The sequence below is a fragment of the Neolamprologus multifasciatus genome, chromosome 8 (genome assembly GCF_963576455.1).
Source record: "Neolamprologus multifasciatus chromosome 8, fNeoMul1.2, whole genome shotgun sequence".
Classification (NCBI taxonomy): Eukaryota; Metazoa; Chordata; class Actinopteri; order Cichliformes; family Cichlidae; genus Neolamprologus; species Neolamprologus multifasciatus.
In genome coordinates, this window is record NC_140446.1 from 13,629,086 (window position 1) to 13,653,071 (window position 23,986).

General features: G+C 42.2%; 1 protein-coding gene across 1 annotated transcript; it reads right to left on the bottom strand.

Annotated features, from left to right (window-relative positions):
- Window positions 1-4,984: 4,984 nt before the first annotated feature.
- LOC146512672 (NADPH-dependent quinone oxidoreductase VAT1-like) lies at window positions 4,985-23,653 on the bottom strand. Its single transcript, XM_085170899.1, has 6 exons — window positions 22,972-23,653; window positions 16,290-16,497; window positions 13,270-13,440; window positions 13,034-13,123; window positions 10,432-10,670; window positions 4,985-8,743 (listed from the first exon to the last, which is right to left on the bottom strand). Exons 1-6 carry the CDS (start codon window positions 23,446-23,448, stop codon window positions 8,561-8,563), a joined length of 1,368 nt encoding a protein of 455 aa, XP_085027025.1. The 5' UTR covers window positions 23,449-23,653; the 3' UTR covers window positions 4,985-8,560.
- Between the last annotated feature and the right edge of the window lie 333 nt (window positions 23,654-23,986).

Sequence of the window (23,986 nt, forward strand, 5' to 3'; positions counted from 1 at the left end):
ATTCAGCTTTTATGCTCCACATATCTGGAACAAACTCCCAGAAAGCCTCAGATTAGCTGAAACACTCAGTTTATTTAAATCCAGGTCGAAGACTCACTTATTCTCAGCTGCATTTGAATAAAGCACCAAATCCACACTGTTTAACTTTTAAGCTTAAATTTCAAAACTTACATTTTAACTACTGATTTTATCTACTGGTCCTTTCTTTTTTCCATTTTAAATCCATCCATCCATCCATCCATCTTCATCCGCTTTATCCGAGGCCGGGTCACGGGGGCAGCAGCCTAAGCAAAGAGGCCCAGACCTCCCTCTCCCCAGCCACCTCCTCCAGCTTATCCGGGGGAACACCAAGGCCAGCTCCCTTCTCCCATCACTCGCGAACAAGACCCCGAGATACTTGAACTCCTCCACTTGGGGCAGGAACTCATCCCCGACCCGAAGTGGGCACTCCACCCTTTTCCGGCTGAGAACCATGGCCTCAGATTTGGAGGTGCTGATCCTCATTCCTGCTGCTTCACACTCGGCTGCGAACCGCTCCAGTGCGAGCTGGAGGCCCTCACCCGATAAAGCCAACAGAACCACATCATCCGCAAAAATCAGAGATGAGATTCTGAGGCCACCAAAGCGAAAGCCCTCCACCACTTGGCTGCGCCTAGAAATCCTGTCCATAAAAATTATGAACAGAACCGGTGACAAAGGGCAGCCCTGGCGGAGCCCATCACCCACCGGGAACGAGTCCGACTTATTGCCGGCAATGCGAACCAAGCTCTTGCAACGGTTGTATAGGGATCGAATGGCCCGTAGCAATGGGCCAGACACCCCATACTCCCGCAACACCTCCCACAGGACACCCCGAGGGACACGGTTGAATGCCTTCTCCAAGTCCACAAAACACATGTAGACTGGTTGGGCAAACTCCCATGCACCCTCAAGTATCCTCGAGAGGATGAAGAGCTGGTCCAGTGTTCCGCGACCAGGACGAAAACCGCATTGTTCCTCCTGTATCCGAGGTTCGACTAGCAGACGAACTCTCCTTTCCAGCAACCTGGCATAGACTTTCCCGGGGAGGCTGAGAAGTGTGATCCCCCTGTAGTTGGAACACACCCTCCGGTCCCCCTTCTTAAAGATGGGGACCACCACCCCGGTCTGCCAGTCCAGGGGTACTGCCCCTGATCTCCACGCAACATTGCAGAGGCGTGTCAACCAAGACAGCCCTACAACGTCCAGAGCCTTCAGGAACTCGGGGCGGACCTCATCAACACCAGGGGCTCTGCCACCAAGGAGTTGTTTAACTGCCTCAGTGACCTCGCTCCCAGAAATTGGTGGGTCATTCCCCTCATCCCCAGACTCTGCTTCCTCCTCGGAAGACGCGTCAGTGGGATTAAGGAGGTCCTCGAAGTATTCCTTCCACCGCCTGACAATTTTCTCAGTCGACGTCAGCAGCGCTCCGCCAGCACTATACACAGTGCAGGTAGAGCACCGCTTTCCCCTCCTGAGACGCCTGACGGTTTGCCAGAATCTCTTCGAGGCAGTCCGGAAGTCTTTTTCCATGGCCTCTCCGAACTCCTCCCACACCCGAGTTTTTGCTTCAGCCACTGCCCGAGCCGCATTCCGCTTGGCCTGTTGATACCTGTCGGCTGCCTCCGGAGTCCCACAGGCTAACCAAGCCCGATAGGACTCCTTCTTCAGCCTGGTGGCTCTCTTCACCTCTGGTGTCCACCATTTGGTTCGGGGATTACCACCACGGCAGGCACCAACCACCTTGCAGCCGCAGCTCAATGCAGCAGCTTTGGCAATGGCGATGCTGAACATGGTCCATTCGGACTCAATGTCCCCCGCCTCCCTCGGAATGCTGTTGAAGCTCTGCCGGAGGTGTACGTTAAAGATCTCGCGGACTGGGGCCTCTGCTAGTCGTTCCCAGCACACCCTCACTATGCGTTTAGGTGCACCAGGTCTGTCCAGCGTCCTCCCCTGCCACCTGATCCAACTCACCACCAGGTGGTGATCAGTTGACAGCTCAGCCCCTCTCTTTACCCGAGTGTCCAGAACATATGGTCGCAGGTCTGGTGATACGATTACAAAATCGATCATCGACCTACGGCCTAGAGCATCCTGGTGCCACGTGCACTTATGGACACTCTTATGTTCGAACAAGGTGTTTGTTATGGCCAAACTGTGATTAGCACAGAAGTCCAATAACAAAGCACCGCTCGGGTTCAGATCAGGGAGGCCGTTCCTCCCAATCACGCCCCTCCAGGTCTCGCTGTCGTTACCCACGTGAGCATTGAAGTCTCCCAGCAGGACAACAGAGTCTCCAGGTGGAGCACCTTCCAGCACCCCCCCAGGGACTCTAAGAAGGCTGGGTACTCCGAACTGCCACTCGGTGCATAAGCGCAGATGGCAGTCAGGACCCGTTCCCTGACCCTAAGGCGCAGGGAACAAACCCTCTCGTCCACCGGGAAAAACCCCAACGTACCGGCAGCAAGCTGAGGGGATATTAGAATACCCACCCCAGCCCTTCTCCCCGGCTCCTTCCCCACCAGAGAGGTGACATTCCATGTCCCTATTGCCAGTCTTGGCAGCCGGGGGTCAGTCCGCCAGGGCCTCCGTTCCTGGCCGCCACCCGACACACAATGCACCCGACCCCTATGACGCCTCCTGCGGGTGGTGGGCCTGCGGGAGGATGGGCCCAGGTCTCCTGTTCGGGCTGTGCCCGGCCGGGATCCATGGACTAAGGCCCGGCCACCAGACGCTCGCCCTCGGGCACCCTCCCCGGGCCTGGCTCCAGGGCGGGGCCCCGGTAACCCTATCCCGGGCAGGGTAAACTGTTCCCTCGGTGTTCTTTTCATAAGGGTCTTCTGAATCGCTCTTTGTCTGGTCCCTCACCCAGGACCAATTTGCCATGGGAGACCCTACCAGGGGGCAAAAGCCCCCAGACAACATAGCCCCTGGGATCCCTGGGACACACAAACCCCTCCACCACGATAAGGTTGCGATTCACGGAGGATTTTAAATCATGCTTTTTATTTGTTTTTATTTTTCAATGTCTCTGTAAAGCAATTTGAATCACTTTGCTGTTGAATTGTGCTATATAAATAAACTTGCCTTGCCTACTCTAGGTTAGGTGTTCCCTGTGCTTGACATTTGGTATGAGGTGTTCGAGGTGTGGTTTTTACCAAATATGGTTTTGTAGAGACAGATTTACTGGAACGCCCACTCCTGGGAAGGTTGTTTTGTTGTTGTTTTAACACAGCTGAATGCTGCAGAACAACTAACTGTCAAAACATCTGCTTTTACAGACAAGGTGGTGATCGGTTAAAGTTAATTTGAATAGCAGCGCTGATTGCTACTTACTTTCTCAATCCTGTTGATGTTATTTTCTGTCCTACTGTAGGACAGTACTGTACAACTGTAGCTTGCCTCCACCAGTGTGTGAATGTGAGAGTGAATGAATAGTGGAATTGTACAGCACTTTGAGGGCCCCGGAAAGCGCTATATAAATGCAATCCATTATTATTATTATTTTTTTAATGTTTTAATTTATGCACATTTCCATAAGAATAAGTGAGTTTCTTGTAAGTGTCATGTAGGCTAATGCCCAAAGAAGGGAGCTCTTTGGATATATTTTTTCAGCAACACAAAAATAAAGTTGCCAATAAATAATCTGTCAGTGTCATCCATGATGGATGGTCATAGGGATATCCACTGGCTTCATGGTGAGTAAATGAAGCTAAATCAAAGGTTACAACGGTATGCAGGATGAAGAGAAGAAAATATGTTTCTTCATATACTGTCAGTATCAGTGTCAGTTACATCAGTTTCATGTTAAACCTACCAGGGATCAAAACATTACTGCAAATAAATTTCTTTCTGCTCTGTATTAATGTGTGATTGATTGATTGGTAATTTATTTCAACATGTGAACAATATACAAGTACATTTAGAAAAGAAAATAAGAAAAAAAAAACTATACAAATTACATACAAAAAAACCCCGTTCTGATTAATTTACATGTTGAAAGGGAGTGGGAAGAAGTAAACACTTATTTAATCCCAACCCTTTGCCATAAATTATCAGTTAATATTTAGTCAGCTTCCTTACTGATATAATTTGTAATAAAAATAGTGAACAGATTTCTGATATACTATAATATCACATCATGAGTTTTTTGTTTGTTTTTTTAAATAGAGACATTCACTTAATTTAAATATTTTCCTTTGCTTTATAGTTTGAGAAGATCATATTTTTATAACTCTTTTTGAACAGTTTTATGTTTGGACATTGCTTTAATTCCATATTCAGACTGTTCCAGACTGTGTCATAAATGAGCAATGATCTGTAAAAACAACACTATGATCCCTTACCATTAGCGAGCTGGAAACAGCGATCAGCCTCTGAAACGCTGCTCTTAAACATGTACATACAGCGACCCCTGCTGGTTGCCATATATACTTAAAAATCAAAATTCAAAATTCATCTTTGCGGGCAATTGATGGGAATAAAATAAAAACAGCAGCACAGTACGGAAGCTGTGATGAACTGTCGTGCAGGGCGGTTTCATCGTCAAACCCAGTGATTCAACACCAGTCTACAGGTAGAGGTCATTATGGAGTCAACTCAGTCACAAGATGTGATAATGCTTTAATAATACAGACATGTTAGTGCCATATGAACATAGAAAACGTTTGTTTGAACTGTGTATACAAAGAAAAAAGAAACAGTAACACATTAAATAGTTTTGGAACAACACTGTCACACAAGCAATGGAAGTAACTACACTGCAAATTAGATGCTGATAGATATGAAACATGGTTTAGGATAATAATGATAAGAATGACTTTCAATTGTTGAACTGAGATTTTTAATGCAGCCAGAATTTACAAAGAGCTTTTATTTTTTTTTTAAATTTTTTTAATAAGGACCTCTTTGGATGTTGAAGCATCTGTCAAACTAACGCAAATGCACTTTAATTAGAGCCGTCTGCGCAAATTAGCATTTTTGTGGATGAATTCCTGTTTATTTCTTTGATATGAAACATTTGATAACACACGCTACAGTACAGCTTCTTAATAGGCAACATTGTGGAGAGCTGCAACTCTCAGTGTGCACTAGGTGGTATTCACTGCACGCACCAGTGTGAGAATGTGGGCGTGAATGGGTGGACGACTGGATGTGTAAAGCGCTTTGGGGTCCTTAGGGACTAGTAAGGCGCTATACAAATACAGGCCATTTACCATTTTTAATTCTGCATCAGTTTACGCATAACCAACAATTACGGAGAACATGAGCGGACAGTTACCCGGTACTATTGATCAAAGCCTAAACACTGTCTCAAACCCGTTTGTGTCTCCAATCACATTCATTTTAGCAAAGCGGCTTGCAGAGAGGAATTAGAGGGCTAAAAGAAATCACTAAACCTGACTAATTTGTTTATTCAATGTTGCTATATCGCTGGGTGGTTAACATTCATCTGTCACGTAGGGACTGGGCTTGTGGGTTCAAAAATGATACAAGTGAACAAAGCCTGAAAGACTTCTTGAACTTCCGCTGGAAACATCACAGAATCACAAAGACTCCAGATCCCACTCAAAAATCCACATCACATCTTATTTCAAACTAGGAGAAGGAATGCTGGCCAAACTTAACAATACTAGTCCAAGTCGCCTAAAGAAATGTCACAAATGTAAATAACACAAAACATTATCTGTCAAACTTTGTTACAAGTGCTCTTCAGAAACCGAAACTCTGCTGGAAAGGGAGGTGCAGTTTGAGAGTTAAGCTCTAGAGACAGAAAGACACAAAGCAGCACTGAGAGGGTGGAGAGAGGAATGTGAGGCGCTGGGATGGTGTGGACGGAGGGAAAACTCTTCCTCTTGTGCTCCGCATCCTCTGCTTCGAGCATTGAATTACACCCACATCTGGACAAAATATCTGCACTACTGAGCCCCAACGCCACTTATATAGGTCATCCATTCAAAGGAGCAGATATGCAAGCAATGACCAAAAAACAACATCAGCAACAACAAAAAAAGTATAAAATGCATCAGTGCGGAGACAAGGAATTGCTAAGTAACACACGCTGTAATCCTGTAAACTTTGATTGTAACAATGGCAGTGAAGGATTTAAGAATGCATCTAAAGCACAGAAGAAAACGGAGGAAAGAAACCTGCCTTGAAACGGTTCGCCAAACCGTTTCAGTGGGACAGTCTTTGGAAGAAAACACAAGAGTGACTGCCAAGGCACGGAAGTCCCTCTAATTGTTATTCACAGTTGGCTTGACAGCAGTGGTGAAAGCTGGTTTCAGATTTGGCACAAATAAGTGAGGAAACTGCAAAAGCGACACAATAACACACCGACACAGGCTTTCCTTAAACAAAGATCCGTGTAACAACATTTGTCACTGCAGAGTAAGTGGGGAGAAAAAAATATGGCATCTCATCATTACACACATTAGTAGGGCAATAATCACAAGTGTTATTCGTATTAAACAGGAAATAATTGATTATTGTTATTAATTCACATAATTAATGATCAGGATTAATATACTTTAAAAAAAAAAAAAAAAAAAAAAACTATATTTAGGTGGAAGGTCTTTCTGCAGGACACATGAGCTGTTTGAACGCTTAAATGCATCCAGATAACATAATTATGGTCTTTTATTTTTTCAAAATTAATAACAAATGTTGAAAATTTGGAGGAAAGTGTAAAAGTGAATGATCAAAATCATAAATTACAAATACAAATGATTTTGTTAAATAAACTTGCCAATCTTTTAATGGAAATTCTTCTTTTAGGGTGATCACAAAATTCTCAGAACATGCAAGTACACCACTTACTTTAAATGGAAACACTATCCTTATTTAACTGAGCTTTTACCCTGAATAATACCCAAAATGACATACGCCGACACTGTATGTATGATTGATCATTTTCATGCATAATCCAGCCTGTGTGGAGTTGGATACGCAATTTTTGCCTGTGTAAAGACAGGAGATTGTAAAAACCAAACAACTGAGGTGCAGACTTTCAGCTTTGATTAAAGGGATTTGACAAATATTTCAGATGATTTTTTTTTAGAAATTAGACATTTTCAGAGCCTAAAAATTAATTTGACAACATGGCCAAGGTGAGAGCTGTTCACTTGTCATTAATGACAAATGAAGTAGACAGAATATCTGAACTGTTGAATTTGTATTGCATAGCTCTTCATTGTAATGTTAAATATGAATCTCAGAGAGATTAGGCTAGAAAAACAAAACCCACCAGTGAGGTAGCAAAACCTTTAGGAATGGTCAGAACGACAATCTGATACTTTCTAAAACTACGTACTGACCAGGTAAAGAACACCAAAAGCCCCAAAAGACCACAGAAGACAGCTGAAGAATTTTTTTCTCGATGATTTAAAAACAAACAAAAATCCAAACAAACAATACAAAAAACAAAACAAAAAAACCCCTACTTTGAACCACTGAAGTCGATAACACCCTTGAGGAACTTGAGGACTACAATCAAGAGATGGCTTCATGAATGGAAATACAGAGGGTCTTACAACAACGTGCAAACCTCTAGTTACACTCAAGGCAGCCATAGACTTTGCCAGAAAGCATCTAATAGCCTGCACGGTTCTGAAAACTGAGAAATATGGGGAAGGAAAGGAACGGCTCATGATCCAAACCATAAAAAAAAAAAAAAAAAAAAAGAAAAAAGAAAGAAAAAAAAATATAATAATAACAACAAACATGAGACAACTTTGTCCCACTAGTGTCTATTTAAAAAACAAAACCCCAAACCCTATAAGTCCTAAAATGTTAATGCAAATTTTTGTTAAACCCCTTAAATTTATGCTGCAAGTCTGCACTTCAGTCAAGTGTTGATTGTTTGATTTAAAGTCCACCATGGTGATGTACAGAAAAAAAAAAAAAAATTAACATCTTGCCCAAATGATCTTAACTGTATATGCGGCACAAAGCTGGACAATCTTTTTAATGCACGTTGTGATGTTGGTTCATTGGTGTGCCAATTTTGAAGAGGCGCTGTTGGCAGATTGGATGCTGGGGTAGACACAATTGTAGTCTGAAGGCAGCGCATTCCCATTTAAACACTGCTAAAAATGCAATTTTCTGTTTTTAAGCAAAGCTCGTCAGTCCTAAGTGATTAGTCAGTGTTCAGTTTTATAAGCACCAGCCCTGGTATGTTGTTATCACCAGTGTTATGTTAGAGCTGCGACCAAGCTGTTGTCATAGGAAACCAAAAAACACAAATAAATGCTGTCTTCTTTTGCCAGTTGTGAATTTTAACAACAGTCCATAATCAGAATGCATTTTCCTTCAGGTGATGTATCAGAATGCAGTGACATTTTATTTAAAAGTTACAAACAAGTGTTCCAGACAAAGACACCACAGTATAACCATATTGCACAACAAAAATCCATCAACATTTCCAAAAAATACTGACAAAGAATTCATGACATCTTGCTTTTTTCCTCCACCCCGCCTTTTTTTTTTTTTCTCCTTAAACAGACGAACAAAAAAAGGAAACCCTCGAAATAAACACTCTTACTCAATCCTTTTCTGCTTCAACTTCCTCTTCTTTCTTCTCGCTGATGGCAGCATCATTTTTTTCCACATTTTCCCCAGCCTCAGCATTGGACTTTGGCTTCTCTTCCTCCTTCTTGGGTTCAGGAAGAAGGATGACTTTCCCAATATTTTGGCGTTCGTGCATGCGCTTCATGGCTTCAGTCACCTGAGAAGAGACAGGGGAGCAGAGCAGATGTTCACATTGGGCAGTAAAGTGAGCGCATCAGTCATTTAAACGCAGCCAAAAAAAACTATTTGCGAGTCACTAAAACCCAGATAAACACAATCTGCTGTAAAGTTTCTCTCTGGGCAATAACAGAAAGTTCTTGTTTGAATGTTTAAGGGGATGGAAAAAAAAAAAAAAAAAAAAAAAAAGATTCATACCAACTTGGCCACATATGGCACAACAATGACTTCCAGTTACCTTACAAATACACAGACACACCACAACATGTATAGGGCGCTTTGCTTCGGCCCTGTTTAGTGTCCACTATTTCTAGAAGGAAAGCTTCGGCTTTTACAACTATCTGCTTCCCTACATTCATTTCCTGCTTGCTAAATTTGGTACTGGAAACCTAACCTACATATTAGAGAACTGCAGGAAGGAAGTGCAGCTGATGAGTGAAAAGGCAATAAAAAGCAAAAAAACTGAGACTATACATAGCAGCAAAAGACTGATCACTATGGAAGATTTAAGCAGCTTTAATTGAAAGGTGAAAGAAGTCTGCCACTTGCTGGATTAGCCACTGCCCAGCCAAATAAGTCACAGGCTAATATTTAATTCACCTGCCTTTAGGTTTGATGATGGCGCATGTTTAGACAGCATGGTTTGGATGAGGCTAATCAAAGTCACATTTATTTCTATCCAGGGTGGCATTCCAAAGATTCCTAGTGGGGTGAAATTCTGGACTGTGGTGAAATTGACATGTAATGTTCCCCAAACTGCTCTCTCATTGTCATCTCGGAACACGTCTGTATCGTCAAGGGAGAAAAAGATGGGACTGATGGGAAAACCTGGCCATTCAGTGAATTCAAGCAGTCAGACAACCCCCTATTTTCCTTTTGAATAACATCACTGAATGCAGACCAGACTAACTGAAGTACCACCAGTTCACAGCACTGACCCTGCAGGCTCATATGGTAGGCACTAAGCATCTCTTTATTCACCCATCTTCTTACCCTGACACACCCATCACTGGGGAACAGGGTGAATCAGAATCAGACCACAAACCCTTTCAGTTGTTCCACTATCCTCTTATGCTCTCTAGCAAACTAAAGCTTCTATCCCTAGCTAGCCTACCTGTAGCCTACTTGATTTTTCTTAAGGCTACATGCTTAGTCCCAATCCCTTGAATTGTCTTGTGCATGTGGAAGGTGCTCTTATCTTGACTAGCAAACACAGCTTTCCTGTTGCAATCTCTGATCACAACCATTCAAGATTCTTTGCCTGCACTCCACCCATCCCCGCCAACATTTCTTCCTCAAAGATAAAGTTTCACAATTCTTGTAGATTTTAATGTTTTGGGCCATTATCCATTACCCATCTAAAACTGGAGCAATGCCTTTTACACAACCCAAGGATTTGTCTAAAACCCGACCCTGATTCTTTAAGAAATGAGAAGCTGCGTATGGCATCACTTATGAATAAATAACTTACTGCCAGCTGAAATGCATCAATGGCTACGATAATTATCCAGTGGAAGGCTCTTACCCATTCGAGAGCAAGATAAATGTCAATGTATACTTCAATATGCAGTAAAGTAAATACAGAAGCAGTTCCAACAAGCATCTTCAAAAACTAGGAACTGTTTTATTAGACAATTTCTTTTACACTGCAAACCCGATCAGACTTACCTCCTCAAAGTGATAGCTGGAGTCAATGCGGGGCTTGATCTTTCCCTGCTTGTAGAGCTCAAGCAGCGTAGACATAGTCCTGCCGAAGAGCTGCTCATCAGTGATGTATCCCAGGTGGAAGCCGCTGACAGCTTTGTTGGACTGCATCAGTTTCATGGTGTTCAGAGAAAGCTGGTTATACCAGGTCTTTGCCACGGCCAGCAGGTTCTTCCTCTGGCCCGTCACACAATTGGCTGCACCTGCAATGTCAAACAGTGATAAAGGGAACATTGAAAACAGGCAGAAAAACCCCGAAACTTCACAATAATCGTCTCACTACCTTATCACAACCTCCTTTAACTTTACTGCGTTGCAAATTAATGTTTGCGCATCAACTCTGATTTCAATTCAGTTTTATTTATGCAGGGCCAAATCACAACATCAGTTGCCTCAAGGTGCTTTATATTGTAAGGTAGACCCTACAATAATACATACAGAGAACAACCCAATAATCATATGACCCCCTGTGAGCAAACACTTTGGCGACAGTGGGAAGGAAAAACTCCCTTTTAACAGGAAGAAACCTCTGGCAGAACCAGGCTCAGGGAGGGGTGGGGCCATCTGCCACAACTGGTTGAGGTGAGAGAATGAAGACAGGGCAAAAAACCCCCCCAAAAAACCAAACAAAAAACAAAAAAAAAAAAAAAATGCTTTGGAAGAGACAGCGATTAATAACAAGTATGACTCAATGCAGAGAGGTCTATTAACACATTGTGAGTGAGAAAGGTGACTGAAGAAGAACTATTCAATGCATCATGGGAATCCCCCACCAGCCTACATCTATTGCAGCATAACTAAGAGAGGATTCAGGGTCACCTGGTCCAGCCCTAACTATATGCTTTAGCAAAAAGGAAAGTTTTAAGCCTAATCTTGAAAGTAGAATAGTGTCTGTCTCCTGAATCCAAACTGGAAGCTGGTTCCACAGATGAGCGGCCTGAAAACTGAAGGCTCTCCCTCCCATTCTACTTTTAAATACTCTAGGAACAACAACTAAGCCTGCAGTGTGAGAGTGAAGCGCTCTAATTGGGTGATCTGGTACTACAAGGTCATTAAGATAAGATGGGGCCTGATTATTTAAGACCTTGTATGTGAGGAGCAGGATTTTGAATTTAATAGGGAGCCAATGAAGGGAAGCCAAAACAGGAGAAATAGAATTCTTGAATTCTTCTTGTAAGTTGCATGAGACAGACTCGCCATTAATCACGTGCATGATGTCAGTGGAGAAGATGCATCAGGGCCAAACTACCCCACAAGAGAAGGTAAACAGTTTAATGCCCCATGTCTTTGTGAGTTTGAACCCAGCTTCATTTTGTCCCCAGTTTGGTCATATCTCGAATACATGTCAAAGCCAAGGTTTTCAGTTCAGTTTAATTAAAACAAATCTTAAAGTCATCATTTAAAACTGTTATCAGGTTTTAATTTTCTATGCTTTCAACAGATGGGTCAACTAACACTGAAGCATGCTAAGTACAGGGAATTCTGCTGTGCAAAGCTACCGACTTGCTTAGGAACAGTGGTGAATCAGCACAGACTTGCTTTGAAAACATGGGATTACAGTCCTAGGTTAAAATGCTCTCATCTGACCAAATCCTGAACCTCTGATGTTCCATTCATAAGGAGAAAAGCGGCACATCGACCTTTCAAGATTGAGCCATTTATTCAGGCAGTTAGAGGAGCCGATTACACGTGCAAAACATCCTCATGTTTTCACAACTGTGGACTCACCCCACGCCTACGGTGTCTGCTACCTTAATTAATGTTTACATCTGCCGAGCATCAACTCAGAGCTGGCTCCAAACCTGTTGATCCATGTCAGAGAAGCCACAGGTGTGGCTGCATTTTAGACTCTACTACCAACAAGGCTGTTTACCTCAATTTTATTTATACTGCACTAATTCACAAGAGTCACCGTTTATAGTGTAAGGAAAGTGCAATATTAGAGAGAAAACCCCAACAATCAGATGATCTCTAATGAGGAGGCACTTGGCAACAGTGAGGAGAAAGAATTCTTTTTTTAAAACAAGAAAAGACCTCCAGCATAACCTGGCTCAGGAAGGACATGCAGGACTGCCTTTAAGATATTAGCTTCACTGGCTGCCTATTAAATCTGAAATTTATTTAAAGTCCTGTATGATCATGCCCCATCATACTGCATCTTAAAGATCTTTTAGAGAGAGGATGCCGTTTAACACTGTATCGAGGTGCAACAGTTTCCATCTTCCTGCTTTTGAAGCTGCTGCATGTTATGGAACTTGGATACAGCTTTAGCCTTCAGCCTTGAACAGCTCGGTATTCATTGCGTAAAGGGGGGGGGGGGGGAGAGATGAGGCTGACATTACAATGACAGCGTGTGTAGGAGGAAAAACAAATTATACACTCATTTAAAATAAAATGCTACTTCGCTAATCTAATCAGGTCTCATTTTAAAAATAAACAAATAATTTAAAACACCATGACAGGTTAAATAAACCAAGTGAAATAAAGCTTTAGTAGAAACACCAAAGATTCTCTCTCCCCCCCCAAAGGATGTCTACACAATGCTTTTTTTGTTTGTGCGTCTTACCAAAGACTATAATCATGCCCAGGGGCTTCAACAAACTATAGCCTTTTTGGGTGTCAGAGCCACCAAGGGGGTCGAGGACGATGTCCACACCTGCAGAGACAGAAATAAAAGAGCAAAGCTTTGTAAGTTTCTAGATAACAGAACATGACAATGTTCAACACAACGAAAACATGAGAGGCAAGGATTTCCATTTGTGCAGTAGTAAAACAAGAGTATATATATATATATTTTTTTACCCTTCGGGCTGATTTTGCGGATTTCCTCCACGTAGTCTTTGGTGCGGTAGTCGATGGGGTGAGTTACCCCGCCTTGGGTAATAGTCTCATGTTTGGAAGCAGACGCCGTGCCAAAAACAGTCACATCCTGCACAGTTTGACACAGCTGGGTAGCAGCAATACCCACACCACCTACAGATGTGCAGACAGCAGCAAAGACTGGCATGAGAACAGGAGGAGCAGGTGTTTCACTTTCAGCAAAAGGGGTTGCGTGCGGTCTCTCTGAACCACTCAGCGATTTTCTCAAACATTCAAACTATGCTTGCTTGCTTTGAATGTTGAGTTAGTACTCAACCGGGCTCCTAGTAAATACATTTTAAGGGGAAATTTAAATGACGATACTGTTGCCAAGCAACTGTAGTGAGGTTTTTAAAAATCTAATGATTGAGACAAAACACTTTACAAGATATCAACTTTGCCCATCTGAATTTGTGTAATGAGTTAATATTTGCATTTGATAAAAAGATAAACCATGAGAAGACGGGTAGATTCCATTCTTCACATGTGGAAAGTTCTGCATCTGTTGTATAACGCGTTTTGACCTTTTACACATTTTGGCTTAAATGTCATGTATGCGCTGTAAATAAAATGCTAAGTTGTGAAGAGCCAGATCTTACATCAACATGTAGGTGTCGTTTCTACAGCAGCATAAGTAATGCTGCTCCAGGACCATGACTGCAGCTGATAAATGATGTTATGGCTTTGCAATCTAAGGGTAAAGGTCACACATGGGAGACATTTGTCTTTCTAACACCTGTTTAATGTTTTGTGTCCATTTTGACTCAAATTATTATGTTGTCCTTAAACTAACCAAAGTGTAACTTTAAAATTTATATATATATTTTTTAGTGAAAAAGCATTTCCCAAGTGGTTGCTAGACTTTGAAGTTAATGGGAAAATTATTATTTAAACCCCAGTTGCACAGGCCTAGAGACTGGTCAGTGACCCCTCAGACTGGTTTTCAACCAGTTGGGAAATACACATTTTTCCCCTAGTAACTGGTGATTGAATCACATCATACTGAGGACAACTCTTGAGCAAAGAGGTGATGAGAAATGCATAAAGGTCTATGGGAAAATTATCCAAGTAAAAATGTTATAGTTGAATTTGTTTCTTATCAAAATATTACCACTGAAGTCAGATTTACTTCTTAATTAAATTATGATCCTCATTAGATTTAAATTGGCAATAAATTAATGCTTTATGGTGGAGTCATCATGTGACTGACAACCTCATGAGTATTCACCCTTCATTGATTTCACAGCCAAACCCACCCTTTGCCAACTTTTAAAGCTGGAATTAAATAAGCAATCTATGGCCTGTACGGTATGATAAAGCTAAGACATCACAACACTGATTAGTCAACGATTGTTTTGGAGCAACATTATTTATGATTTGGTAGGAAATACACCAGCATGGGCCGGTATTAAATCGGAGCTGGTCAGACTATTACTGTGTCATCGCCTCACCCTTTTCCCGAATGTCCTCTCGCTCTCCACATCACACCCAATTCCACAAAGAGCGTAATTTAGAGATGCAACTTAGAGGGTGGAAACCTCAGAAGACAGGTGAACAAAAGGCGACATAGAAAGCAGTGCTTTCTGATCTCTGTGGCCCATTTCCACTTAACAGTGAAAGGCTTTTGAAGATGATGACCGCCTGGGCCTGCAGGTTCACCAGTAATCCTTTCTGCCCTCATGATTCACACAGGTCAGCTGACACCCATCCACCCACTCAACATTGATGAGCAGCCTTTGAGAGGGAGGATGCAGAGGAGCAGAAGAGCAACTGAGCATCACAGTAACTGTCCTGTATTCTTCGACTCCGAGTGTAGGGGGATCAAACACTCAGATATCTGTGCTGCTGTGACAATACAACGTAAAATCTTTGAATTCAAACTGAATAAAGTGCAAAGCTAAACACACACTTCCTCAATTCTCTCAGTTCTAACTGGATTATACCATATGCGCATAACTATCACAGTTATATTGTCTGCTGTGCAGCTGTTTCACAAGTTCAAGATATTTTCAGTAACAATGTGAAAAATGTGGCGTCATCACAGCCTCATAGCTGAAGGTGTCAACTGCATATGCACTGCAAACCTTTAGTTTTCCTAATAAGAGTGTGGTGATCTCTATTTGATCAAAAGCAGAAGTGAAATGTCACACTAGCTGACCCTATAACTGTGACATACAGCTAAGAAAGGCCTTGGTTTATAACTCCTGGACATGCACACTCATTAAAGATGGTTTCGTGTAAGAAATTTGCATTTGAGAAGTGTTGCCCAAGCAACCATTTGTGATAATAATCCAGTTTCGTATGAAGATGTTTTGACATAACACACTTCTTCACCTCTGACTTAAAGTCTTTTAGCTGATAATCCTTCAGCACAGAAATGCAGCTGCATTCAAAGAGCTGATTAGCAGGAGGGAGCGTGCTGTGCGACTCTTTACACGTTACCCAGGAGACTGACAGGAGGTTTGTTACACCTTCTAATTAACTGATAACGAGAGTAGTCTTGTCGCACAACATTGGGGATGCCACTGAGCTAGTCTGAGGAGAGCCTTCATTATCTATTCCTCAAACTAATTTTCACACTAAGGCTACACGTACGATTATATATAAAAAAAAAAAAAAAACACCAATCAATTAACTGAGTAATGATTTGATGTAACAAACAAAAACTGGGTCATTTGAAAATTTTAGGATACACATCAAAACATTGTTTATCATCTTACACCAGGGTGCAACCGCTGTTTCAGCTCCTCGCCACGTAATGTGCAATTTATACTTCTGCACTGTGTGGACCCTCTGCTGTCGCCTGCACGAGTGGACGTCACGATTCTCAGCATTTATACTCATTTATAGTGCCTCTGTTGCTGTGCAATCTCACATGTGAGAAACGAAGAAGAAGAATAAAAACAAAAACTCCTCACTTAGTTTATTTGGAAATTATTTTCAGGCGTCTCCACGAGTCTTACCTGCTGCCATGTGTATAAGAACGCTTTTGCCCGGCCTAAGATTGGCCATCTCAAACAGCATCATGTAGGCGGTCATGTAGTTAATAGTTAAAGCAGCACCATCCTCAAAACTCATCTCCTCGGGCATAAGGAAGGTGCGGTCAGCGCTCATGACAGCTACTTCCTGCCACATGCCGCTGCGGGCCAATGCAATGACACGATCGCCAACCTGAGGGAAGGAAGGAGGGGGACAGGGAGAAGGTGATGTGAGGTGAAACTAAAACACAGACGTTCACAGCTGTGGAATGATGCATTTCTTCATATCAACTTAATACAGGAAGCTTAAAAGTTTGATTTAGCAAAATTATAAAGCAGTAAACACAAATCACACCTGCTAATCTAAAAGTAAAAAAACAAAAGTTAAATTAGTGCTTTTTAAACTTTCCTGTCATTCAGCTTAGTTTCACTCTGATTAGTTTCCCTCCTGTGGTCATCTATGCCCCACTTTCAGCAGCTCAGTGCCCCACATTTTAAAACCTGGCGTTCTATTGATCTTTGTAGAAAGTACAAAACAACTGCATATTTCCACTGTGGGGGAAGAAACCTCAGACTAATATCTCAAAGGCTGAACAATAACAGGCAAAGTAGGGAAACAGAGCGCCTGTAACTTGAATAGGCATCGTTTCTAAAAAGATAAACAAACAGTGAAAAGAATCACATTTGCTCCATTTCTCATACAGCGCTGTGCAAAAATCTTGAGCCACCCTTTATTTCTTTACATTTTTGCTCTCAAGGACTTTGTCATTTTGTGGTCTCGAGCAATAGTTCTCCAGGGTTTCTGGAGGTCTTTCCAAGTTTTTCCTTTTGACATTGGCTTTTTTTCCCCTCCAGTTCTAATGGGAAAAAAAAAAACCCAAATCAGTCTTGTGATTATTAGAGATTTATATTTCATGCATTCTTTCCGAAATATATTCTCATTACATTGTCTTTGAGTCCACAAACTTCTGTGCCTCAGTGAAACTCACAGCACCCTCTCAAACTAAAACCATTAAACAAGATGACATTTTAACATTCATTCTCTGGTCATAGGGACATCAGATATGGGGGCTTATGGGAAATGCTGTTCATGTTTAACGGCCTTCCTAAATTCAAAGAGTCATATGACCAATGTTGCGAAAAGTTCCAAAAATGTGAGGGGTGCAGGAAAGCAGCCTGATCTGATCATGAATGCTGCAGTTTCCTGCTAAAACAGCTTCAAGAGCTCTGAGTCACACCCACTTCCTGCTGCACACAGCCCATGACAATAGACAGATGATACACACGAATATTTACACTCGCAAACACAGTAAACGCACACATACACAACCACATTTGGTATGCGTGTGCGCCCCAATTTTTGGCGAGTTATTGTAAAAGCCTCAACTTCCACCTCAGATGACACGCTCGATTTCTCAACCCCTGCACTTGTGAAACATTAAAAACTTGCAGGATCAACTCAAAAATTCATAACAGCCTGTTTTTCCTTTTCTTAAAGAAGGGCCGAGTTCATTTCTTGGAAGGTTGACATAAAGTGAAGTCACTGCAGAGACTACAGAGTGGAAATAGGACAGTGAAAACCTGCTGCTCATTTGAGTCAGTCTTGACAAAAACTAGCGCCACGCCTGGTTTTCTGCAGCTCATTTTAGTGCATCGAAATCTGTCTTTGCCACTAAAGCATCTCAGTAGCCGAGAGAAAGAGCAGATCTTCATCCATAATTCAGAGTCGTGTGAAAACAAAAGCACATCCTCTTAATTCTAAACTTTTCATAACAGGGAAGAAGTAAGCAAACCCCACTGACTCAGTAGCTTGTAGAACCACAGCTGGCAGCTGTAGCTTGACATAGTCATTTGCTGTATGACTTTATCAGTCATCTCAACATTTCAGTCAGGTTACAGTCTGAACTTTGACTTGGTCATTGTAAAACCTAGACTCTTTTCCTCTTTCAGACAATTTGTTGCAGATTTGCTGCTATTCTTGAGATCGTCATGTTGCATGACTCGATTTGGGCCAAGCTTTGACTCTCAGACAGGTAGCTTCACATTCGACTAGAATATTTTGGTATACAGAGAAATTTGTGGTCACCTAAATGACTGCAAGCAACAAGCCCAAATTATCACCTCTACCACCATGCTTAACAGTTGTATGAGGTGTTTATGGTGATATGCTGTGATTGTTGGTCACCAAATGTGTCGCTGTGGATTATACCCAATAGAGCTGGGCGATATATCGAGTTTTTAAAAATATCGATATATTTTTATACGAGATACAAGATGTGACAATATCCTTTATATCGATATAGTTTATGTTACGTTATAACTATACTTGTGGAGCCGCAAGTTTGCCTCTCTTTCATTCGCTTTCATCTTTACGCAACATTACTTGGCCTCGCCCCTCCTTCACTGAACACAACTCCCCCTCCTCCCCCATCGCTTCACCTGCAGGAAGCGACAAGATGGACACGGCAAATCTCCGTTAACGAGTTACTGCGCATCGCCCCGTGCGTGGGGCTGGACGCCGACAACGTGTTAGCTAGCTAACCACGCTAACGAGCTAACCACGATAACGAGCTAACCACGATAACGCCATGCAGCCCAGAGGGGCTGCACAGCCTAAAATCCTTTCATTTTCTCAAAAGTTGACAGCGCGCCTTATGTATGAATTCTGGTTGTGCTTGATGGCCGCGAACCGATTTTATGTGGTACACAGCGCTCAGCAATCTGTTAAAAAATGTTTTAGTACGACTTTGGTAAGCTACGGTGCTGCACCGCTTGATGGATTGTCGGAGCATTACGGCTACCGAGGAGCCTCGCGGAGTGATACGTACTGTGCTTCAACGTAATATTACCCTACTGTGTATAAGGACCATAAATGGCACCTGTTAAGAGACGTGGTTATGAAGAGGATTTCAAACTCAATGCTGTCAGTCACGCAGTAGAAGTTGGGAACAGAGCAGCTGTGAAATCTGTCTTTGTTACTATGCTCTGCATCTTTTAGTTTACATTTTGACTGCCCAATTGTGAGCTTTTTGTTATGCACAAAAACAACATTGTTTTCTTTTATTTATGGAGCATTATTATTTAATAAATGCTCATAATTTATTTTTGAGTAAATTTTATGTACATCTATGCTCTATGTTAATAAAAGTGCCTGTGTGACATCTGGGACACAGCTTTGACTAAGAACTCTCTTTTTGTTCTTACTTTATGGCTTTAAAAAAAAAATATCGAGATATACATCTTATATCGCCGTCCAGGTAAAAAATATCGAGATATGAATTTTGGGTCATATCGCCCAGCCCTAATACCCAACCTCCTTCATCTTGTCTGTACAAAAGGCATTATCCTAGAAGTCTTTGCAAATCTCTGCTGTGCTGAACAAGCCACACTTGCTCAGTCTTTTTCATAATTATACTGTCATCAAGTTTAACAATTACCATGCTAACTGAGGCTGGTAGAGTCTGAGATGCAGCCCACTCCCAGTTTCTCCAAGCAATGGTAAAGCGTGACCTTGGTGAGTTTGCTGGGACCTCCACTTTTGAGAAGAATTGTGGCATTGTGCTAACATGCACCTAAATGCTCAGACCAGCAAATTGCCAAAGACCGTTTTTGTATACTTTTAAACATGCAGAGCTCAGTTAGTGAAGTGAATGTGATTAGCAGCACCTGGCTGCTGCTAAGCCTGTAATTCTTATGGAAGCAGTAAAGGTGTAGCTAGTTTTTCAAACAACTGCATACTATTCTGACCGTTTGTGCGCATTTTACAGCAGCCAATCATACAGATTGTTTTGTTTTTAAGTTCAAGACTAACACATGCTCTAAACCAAAAACTAAATAAAATAAAAAAAACCTGCAAACTCTACTTGAAAATGGAAAATGTGTGCCTTACACTAAGAAAGTTTAGCGAAATGGTTCCCAACTCCAGTAGTATGGCATGTAAATACTCCTAGGACAGATGAAATGCCTTTGAAAGAAAATGCAGTTAAGTGCATCGATAGCTTAACATTTGCACCACATGCACCAGACCAGAAAGCATGCGCTGTCCAGACCTAAACATCATCGCTTCGCACATCAAGTCAATTAAAGCCCATATTTGTCAAACAGGTGGCATCTTGCATCCTTTCTCAGGCAGTCAGCTGGAACGCTGGACTGCTGCTCCCATCTTCCTGAAATAGCAGTAAAGGTGTGGGGTACAATCGTATATATTGTGCTTTTATTTTAGCATCACTAACAAATGGAAACTGGAAAGACAAGATAAGCTGCATAACAAATCTAAACAGTCTTCTTATGAAACAGCCACACCCTGAAGCGCTCTCATCTGGAGGAGCCTCGCTCCAGCCTTTCTCTTTACCAGTCTCTGAAAACACTCTGGCATCCCTTTTTGTTATTGTCTGCACTGCAGTCCCACCCACATCCTTACACTAACCCTAACCAACTATCTCGCATGTTAACCTTTAAATTCCTGTTGGGATTTCTCACTGCTTCCTGCACTGCTGCGCCTGGTGCTTTGTGGTGTCTTGTGTTTTGATGCTTCCTTCCAAAAAGGAAGTGTTGGAATGAATATGATCCACAAAAATGGAGGGAATGGAAAGAGAGGAGGAGAGCAGTAAGTGGTGAAGAAGGGGGAGGAGGAGGGAAATTCCATGCTGACACTTCAGGATTGGGAGGACTTTCAGTGATTCTTAGAAAATACACATAATGAAGCCATCATGCAATTAACTGCATGGATAAAGAAAGAAAAGCTGGATCTGGTGGAAGAATATTCAAGTCCTTTGTAAACAAACAGAAGTAACCTCACTGTTAGGCCTTCTTTAGTTCACACACATATGCTGTAGTGTAGAGTCTAGTTCACACACTCATATCTTAACATCTTATTCAAATGAGGATGATCTTTAGCACCCCAGATACAGAAACAATAATGAAAGTGGATTTTACATAATCAAGGTCCCTTTGCAATATTGCGCTGCTAATTTACAGGGATGAGTTCCAAATTGTTTAAACCACTAGAATAGATTTCATCCAAGTTTATGATTACCTTTCATTGGCACTGTCGTGTTTTTGTGCACTGCAAAACAATCAAGTCAAACACACAGCAGTAAATCTTTTGTGCACCTGAGCCAGATACATGCAAGACTCTTTCTAAACAGATCTGAAGATTAAAAACGTGTGCAGAGCTGCTTTTTCTGTCACACAGCAGGTATCGGGACCCTAATAATAGAATCAATAAGGCATCTGACCTTTAAACAGACTCGATAGTGGTGCTGGAATCCATAGAAAACCTAATCTACCATCTTACTTGGTGTACAAAGAGCCTGCAAATGCAGTGATAATTCTTGTTAGACAACAATCTGAGTTATGAGACTTCCCTGTATGACACACGCTTTATGACTCCAACATGATGTCACTACATAACAAGCATAAACTGGGGCACCGATTTACTGTGCAAAACTCCCAGGATGGTCTCATTTCCCTACAACTCATGCAGATCTTAAAACAAGCAGTTTCTTTGTTTCTGATGTCAACATCCAAAAAAAATTAAAGGTTAAGATCAACATTCATCCACAACTTCTGCCTGGAAGTCATCCATTGCCAAGACTTGCATACAAACCAAATAATGCACCTACTGAATCCAGTAGGCTGGCTAAAAAGTGCCGTTGGTCATGTGTGAGTGTTTTCCACCTTCCATTAGTGCACACAGAACACAAGAAACTCTTGTTAGATGGAAAAAAAAACAAAAAAAAAAACTTAAACTAAAAAACTTTTAATTTCTGTGCAAACAAATCTGAGCCAACAAGTAAAAAATTACAGAACTTCTGCAAAAGGCTGTGGCATATAAATCCACGAAGGTTACTTGCGATGAGTCACTTTGACTTTATCTTACACATACCACTGTAAAACCAAACGCAGTGCATAAAAGCAATGACCTTTGGCCACTGAAAGATCTTTGTTACTCGAGTATGTGTTTAAACTGTGCCATAATGTAGCCGTGAGGCGCATGCAAGGTTCAAAGAGGCTAAAATCAGCAGCTCTCTAAATATAATCGAGTATAATTGCCAACATCAGGTGTTACAGCCTACGAGTTTCCATCAGTTTCAAGAATTTGAAAGGAGGCACACACTCACTTGGTTTAGAAATGCGCCTTTTCATCAGATAAGAAAATACAAGTAGCTTCTTTTGTGCAGGGGAGAAAGTGTTAAAAACGCGTCAAGGACAGACTGTCAATCAAACACGGTCAGCTTTCATAAGTGTCACACTTTCTAGCAGCTGCTCAAACGAACACACTACGATTAAGGTTGTTTATTGAAATGTCGCTGCTTGAGTGCCAAAGACGAGTCTGTGGCACACAGAAAGGAAACAGCCGGACCAAACTCACGTCAGCTTTAAATCCGATTGTGCCTTCTGAGATTTGAGAGGAACTTAAATTAACAGCTATTAAAAGAAATTTCAGTTCACGGTTTTCACTAAAGAAACGTGAAAGTGATGACAGCAGCGCTCTGGGTTGGCGTTTGGAAAAGATTACGCGCGTCACGCACTGGCAAGAAATGCAGAAAAATTAAAGGCTCGTATACTTTGCTTGGCAGCTGCGGAGCCGCTGATCTGACGCTCTTTCATGACCACAGTGGAATTTTGTGGGTGTGGGGAAAGCATTTAGCAGGCCTTTACTCACTTTCCTGTCATTCACATCCTCCCCGACCGCTTCAATGACCCCGGAGCCCTCCATTCCCATCGTGACGGGCGGGGAAGGCAGCAGCTCGTACAGCCCCTGCCTGCCCAGCAGCTCGGCGAAGTTCAGCCCGCATGCCTTGACGCGCACCAGGACCTCTCCTGCCTTCAGCTTCGGCTTGGCCATCGTCTTCACCTGCAGCTTGACTTTGTCGTAGCCCCCATGTCCCGTGAGTACCAGAGCGCGGAAGGAGAGCGGCTTCTCCTCAGCGGCTGGTGCTGCTGCTGCAGCTAGTGGTTCTGCTGCAGCTGCTGGTGGTGGTTCTGCTGCTGCTGGTGGTTCTGCTGCTGCTGGTTCTGCTGCAGGGCTGCTGCTGCCTGACTCTTGCTGAGGTGCATCCGAAGCAGCTGAGGGAGGCTCATCGGGCTTTTTCTCCTGCTCAGGCTGTTGCTGCTGAGTTGGATCCTCTTCGCCAGACATGATAACCACTTTCTAAGTGCGCTTTTAAAGCTTTTCAGTTCGACAGTTGCGCCTGTTTGAGCGTTTCTTTCCAAACACTCCAAGAACGTTTAGTGCAAATTTTCTACTATAAAAATGTGAATTAAGAGGGTGTTTCCTGCAGAGTCAAGTCCTCAGTAAGATGTGCGCGGTTTCCTGTGTGTGCGCCTAGATCAACAAGTGCCCAGAGTCAAGAGCGGCGTATTTTATACAAGTTCTCAGAGTGATTTTCACAATAAAATACGGATGCCAATTTACCAAAACGTTTCTTTTCTTTCCTGTTCTTTCTGATTTTTGATGTGGCAGCAAAGTGAATTCACCAATCCCGCACTTTAGATTAGTTTGTTTCAGGTTGTGCAGGTTAAAAAAAAGAAGAAAAATTATGGCACCCATGAAGACCTGATTTTAAAAAGTCTAAATAAAACAACTTCACCAGGCAATGCATTCGTGTCCAATATTTTTCAGGGGATGAAAATGCTGAACACGAAGATTTTCCGACTAAGTAACATAAAAATAAACA